The sequence below is a fragment of the Corylus avellana genome, chromosome ca6 (assembly GCF_901000735.1).
Source record: "Corylus avellana chromosome ca6, CavTom2PMs-1.0".
In the NCBI taxonomy this organism is placed as follows: domain Eukaryota; kingdom Viridiplantae; phylum Streptophyta; class Magnoliopsida; order Fagales; family Betulaceae; genus Corylus; species Corylus avellana.
The window spans coordinates 6,121,761-6,127,760 of record NC_081546.1 but is presented as its reverse complement, the minus strand read 5'-3'; the positions used below and the strand labels follow the sequence as shown (position 1 = coordinate 6,127,760).

At 36.0% G+C, this 6,000-nt stretch overlaps 1 protein-coding gene across 1 annotated transcript; it reads right to left on the bottom strand.

Moving 5' to 3' along the window:
- Positions 1–752: 752 nt before the first annotated feature.
- Positions 753–5,873, bottom strand: LOC132184186 (cyclin-A1-1-like). The gene is made up of 11 exons (XM_059597719.1): positions 5,447–5,873; positions 3,813–4,194; positions 3,491–3,627; positions 3,287–3,379; positions 2,981–3,114; positions 2,737–2,812; positions 2,542–2,618; positions 2,424–2,457; positions 2,098–2,247; positions 1,837–1,971; positions 753–1,140 (listed from the first exon to the last, which is right to left on the bottom strand). Exons 1-11 carry the CDS (start codon positions 5,681–5,683, stop codon positions 1,078–1,080), a joined length of 1,518 nt encoding a protein of 505 aa, XP_059453702.1. The 5' UTR covers positions 5,684–5,873; the 3' UTR covers positions 753–1,077.
- Between the last annotated feature and the right edge of the window lie 127 nt (positions 5,874–6,000).

The window sequence follows — 6,000 nt, the reverse complement described above, 5'->3', positions numbered from 1 at the left end:
TGGTTTTACTTTTGAATTGTTATTCAAATCGGTGGGTCACGAAATGAAACAAGAAGGAAGCATGGCTAGTGAAGAGTAGTTGAAGCTGCTGCTGCATGAGGCAATAGGGAGATTTGGCTACCTTAAAGTGGTTTTACTCTTGATACGTTATTCAAAGGGTTTCCACTTCATCAATAAAATTCTGATATGTTGATGTGTTTATGTTTAGTAATGGTTTGATTTTTATTATTTGCTACATTCCGACACAATTATTGTTTGTGAGCATTGGGGTCGTCTAAATTCCGCTCCTCCTCTTTGACGTATACCACCTTAATATACCATGATCTATATGTGATCAAATGGGATCCTAACAAATGGTTGACTGGTACGCAACCAAAAGATTTTTGAAATTTGAAAAATAAAATAAAATAAAATAGGCTAGTTACCATAAACTAGCTCCAATCACCCCTAAGTAAATATACTGTACACATTTTATCATCTATCTTCATTTTTCACCACGCTCTTTATCTAAATTTTTGGCAATTGAAAAAAGATCCATTATGTTCTTTATAAAAATAAAAAATTAAAATTTAAAAATTTAAAAAAAAAAAAAAAACATTTTTAATGATTGTTTGGTGCAAAGGGGGAAATATATATATATATTGGTTTTAGCATTTTAATGGGATTCTTAAGGTTCAATCCGGCCCTTCCAATTAAAAAGATCATAGCCCCCGCCCCCATAATTGTAGATGGGGTTGTTCATTGTCGTCAACTCCATTTAACTGAGCAATACTGATTGATTCCAAGCTGGGCAAGCATTGGAGAAGAAAGAAGGAATATATCATACAAAGCTTACGAGTTTATGTTGAGTGAAGCAATAGAATCATCAGCACAAACCCCAGAAGTATGCACAAATACTATGTGCTACATCAACATTATACAATATCGGAGTAAAAAAAAAAAAAATTCCAATGCTTGGTTGGGAACCAACTAGCTGCTGTTATCACTGGCCTGAAGTCTACATCCAACTAAGGCATTGGACCCGAAACACACGTCTGGTGACTTCAATTCTGGAAAAACTCTGGAGGTATCGTGACTTCAATTCTGGAAAAACTCTGGAGGTATCGTAGGAGGGCAATTCTTCTTTGCTACATATTTGTACTGAACAAAGAATAATTAAGACATCAGTATATTCACCAAAATTAACATCTCAAAACCCCTTATTCGGCTTGCCACCTTGAATTAGAAGAGACAATTCGTCTTCATGTGTTAAGAGTCGTGTTGAGGTATCGGTATAAAACTATGGGTGTGTTTGTTAAACCCTTTTCCCCTAGACACTGTGGCCGGCGTTGATTGATATGAAAAAATGTTTGGTATAAAAAAGTTAAAAAGTGGGATGAAAAATGATGATATAAAAAATGAGAATGTTTTGATTTTGATTTTTTTTTAAAATAAAATAAAATGAAGTGAATAGTATTAAGGGGAGGAAAAGGGGTTTAACAAACGGTACCTATATAAGTCAATCATAACTTGATAAATTTAATTAAACAAGTCAGACTCTTTAACGTTATCCTACTAATTTCGAGTCAAGTTCCCAGGTTGTGTCAAAAATTGTTATTCCTTATATTGTGTGTCAGATTTGAGTCGTGTCAAGGTATGAGTATCATATGAGATATAGTGTCAAGGTCTATGAGTATTATAGGAGATATCATAGGATGGGTCAAACCATCAACTCTAACCCGTTAATTTTGTGTTAAGATTGTATTAAGTTCGCAAGTCGTGTCAAAAATAAAGAACTCATGAGAGTGTGTGTGGGCATGTGTTTGTGAGAGAGAGCGAGAGAGCCATTTTGCTTACCTTATGCTGACTGTATTTCTCCTTTATAGCGGGTAAGCTAGAACTATGGCTATTACAGCACAGGTGGTGGAGATCCTTGACGCAGTTACTCAAATCAGAAGGCTTGTAACGTGTGTAATGCTGCAAGGTGGAATTCTTTACCCCAAAAAAAAAAAAAAAAATGAAATGAAAATCAAGCTTTCTTAACAAGGCAATGTTGTTAAGAAACAGTAACCTTAAACAGCAAGAAATCGACTAGTTCATTTAATATGAGGCACATACCCATGGTCTCTTTGCAGGGTAAAGTATATATTGGGCCAAGAAAATTGCCGAAGCAGCTATAAGTGAAGGGGCATGGCAGAGCATGCTGTACTCTAAGAGAGATAACTCTGCAATGTAGTTGGCTAAGCACTCTAACTGCAAGCATGGAACCTAAGGGAATGGCAGATAAAATACATCACAAAGAATCAAAATATGAGGGTATGCAAATTATAAACAATAATCATCTCTATACATTTATATCATATTATAGAACAACAGTGTTAATAATTAATTGATTAAATCATCCCATTTTATGAGTTAATTTTTTTTTGAGATAAGAAAGATACCTCATTGATCCCTTGAGCTGCACGAACAAATCGCCTAATCAATGAATTCACAAGTCACTATCCGGACAGCGTACGTGAAAAATGCAGACATCATTAACAGTCATTTATTAGCCCTTACCTCAAGAAACATTTAGTTGTTGGAGCTGTCATTTCAAACTTCAAGTAATTCAAAACAGCAGATTCCATTTCCAAAACCTGCAGTATATGAAATGCTTCTGCTTATGCTGCTCAAGTAGAATATATATAGCAACAATGCAAGAATCATCTAGAAAAATCACACGTTTCAGTCAAGTTGGATAGATAGGACCCGAACCTCTTCCTTGAAGTAGGTGTTATCGGTTATGTAACAGAACTCTTCCACCTGGGGTGCACAAATCTCCTCATATTTTCTGCCAATATGATCATTTTTTCTTGTTAATACTACTGAAAAATGTAACATACACTTCCTATACTCTCTGATGTGATTGATAATTTTTACTGTCACTTCAGAAAGTGTAATTAGCATTTCTTAATACTATTTACTTGGTGAACATCATCAAAGGGAAATGTTTTCTTACGAGGCAATCATCATGGAGGCGACACCAAGTAACTGTAACCGTTGCCTATTCATCGCATTCCCTGAAAGATACCGATCTATGTAGTTTACAGTCAAATATAATGTGTCAGGTACAAGCCTGTACTCTTCAGCCACCTGCAGTTGTAAACCCCTTGATAAGGTTACAATTGTTGGGTGAATGATATTTCCAACAAAGATTTCACTATTCTAAAAATTCCCATTTCTAGAAGTAATTAAATTTCAAATCCCTTTGAGCACGTCTCCAGGGTATACTAAATATGTAAAACTTTCAAAAGATGTGAATTACCTCCACAAGCCAATCTATCAATATTGCTCGCATGCTGGTATTAATGTCCTTCTGAATTTTCTCCATGAAGTCTGTGGAAGGCCTTTTCTTTGCCTAAACAGATCACAAGAAGAAGAAAAACAAACAATGAGAAACAAAGTATAAAATCCATAAAAATAGTTGTGAGGAAATAGATTTTTATATGTTAACCCAAAACAAGCATACCTCAGACGCACGCAAGTGCTTGTAAATATCACAAGCAAAGGTTGCACAAAGCTGTGGATCCATGTATTTGTTATCAACATTAACAATTTCATCATCTGCTTCTATCTCTGCAAGGACATCTCTATTGCAGATATTCCCTGCAAGCAAATCAATATAAACCATATTAAGAAGACAAGGATGTATGAAATTATATTTGGCAGACATGAAAGTTAAAAAACAGGATATGAAAAGCCACAATTTATGGCAAAATCTTTGGGAAATATAAACATTATATGCATGTTTAATATATCAGACAAATTCAAAGAAAGCTCAAATAAAACACCTGTTTTTTCATCATGGTCTGAAATGAAGAGGTTGCTAAATGTCTTTCTGTTGATAGAATCAACTGCTGGAACATCATTGTTATCGATGTATTCAACTTCAGGGCTCTTGAAAGAATCACAAGTAGACATGGTTTCATCCAAAGAAACTGAAAGCCCATCTGATTTACTTGGAGAAACATCCATGCTGCACGATGCAGGAATGGCAGCAGTGCTGGGGACAGTTTCATCACTGCTGGGTAAAGATGTAACCTTGCTACAAGGAACAAGTGCACTTGATTTAACACTCGAGGATGCAGCAAAATTTCTCCCCGAAAATCCCATTATACCGGTGCTAGCAGGAGGTCCCTTCTTTGCCATGGAAATTTTAGTTGCGGATGACACCTTCAATTTATAAAATCTAGTAAAACACCCAAATATATGAACCAATACTCCTCTTTACAACTGAATGTACAGTGAGTAGACCAAAGTTCAAAATCATATCTACATACCAAGACAAGGTGAAAATTGAAGTAAGCATTAGATTTAGCGCAATGCATAACAATGTCTTTGATGGAATTTGGGTTTTTTTTCTTTTCTTTTCTTGGTTAAATTACACTTTATAACTTAAAACTATCACTACTTTGAAACTGTTAGTATAACTTAAAATATTAAACTCATCCCATCGTATTAGCTTAAACTTTTGGAATAAGGGTTGATTTATAAGGTATCATAAAAGAGGTCTTGAGTTTGAACATGTCTCCAACGAACTCACATTTTAATTAAATATTCTACGCGATAGGCTTCAGCTATTAAGGGAGAATTTAAGCTCACACATAAGGGGAGTGTTAGAATATAAATCAAAAGATTAAATTCATCTCTTCCTATCGGCTTAAGTTTGTTTATTAAATAGTGATTTAACAAAAACTATCACCTTATTTGTAGTTACACCTCCAAATTAGTAGAATCTCATTGCAACTCAGGCCCTATAAGCTACTAATCCAATAGGTTCCTTATTTCTAGCTCTTGTTAAGTTTAAAATTTGTACAATGCAAAGCAAGCAATTCAAGACAGAGGTTCACCATATGAGTTTAGTGTCAAAAATATAAGCAAATAAATAAATAAAAGAATCCAGCAAAAGATCATTTCTGAATTGAAATATACCAATCAGCTCTACAAGTCCCCACAATTCAGGCTCTTGACATTTCCTGAAAGCACACACTCTGTTTCCCAGTAACAAGAAATAGCCTCAAACTTTTGGTACAGTTTGCTTTGGCTCCCAACAGACTCAGTTGAGCCAAATCAAATTGTTATATTATGCTTTATTTGCCCACAACTTCTCAACAACTAGTGGATCAGCCTCCATTTCCTTGAAATGGGAAAATCTAAAACATATAAATAAACGAAGAAGGAAGGGAGGAAGAATAACAAGATGAAACATTTTATAACACCAAATGTGGGATAGCTACGAATCAAATGCCAAATATTTTGAATAAAGAAGGGAACCCCATAAACAAGAAAATTTCTAAAACCCCATCAAAATATAAACTTTTCTTCATATTCTTTTTCGTTTCACTGAGTTTTCTTGATTTTATTAGCTCTTCGCTCATTTTCCCAGCACCCCAACTGTCAATAACAAGCTTAAATAGTTAAATACCGGAGCACAAGATGGGACGAAGCTCCGTGAAGCAACGTGAGCCGCGTTCTTGGCATTGGTCAGGTCAGCGAGTGGAGCTCGCTTCTTTGTCAACGTAGTCTTTCCCACATTCTCCGACGACGAAGACGAGGAGGCGAACCGCTTTGGCAAGGACGATGAGGAAGACGAGGCGAGCCGCTTCGCCAAGGATGATGACGTCGACGATGAAAACGACGAACGGCGATTCTGGGTCGACATTTAGGATCAAAACCAATTCTTACCAAGAAGCTATCTTTCCTCTCTCAGGTTCACCCTTCTTTGACAGCTTGAGAAGGAGAGAAAGCAGGCTGAACCCAAAGAGATTCACGCAGAGAGGGAGAGAGTCTTTAAAGAATTGTCGGACTTTAAAGAGATTTTCAGAGAAGCAGTGCAGAAAAAAGAGAGCGTTGAAGGCACTGTGTGTGTGAGTGTGAGAGTGTAATTTAATAATGGTTTAATCAGAATCTTGAGGCGGGGAATGAGATGATTTGAATTGCAGAGAGATCCTGGCCGTTGGATGGACTCGGTAATCGTTA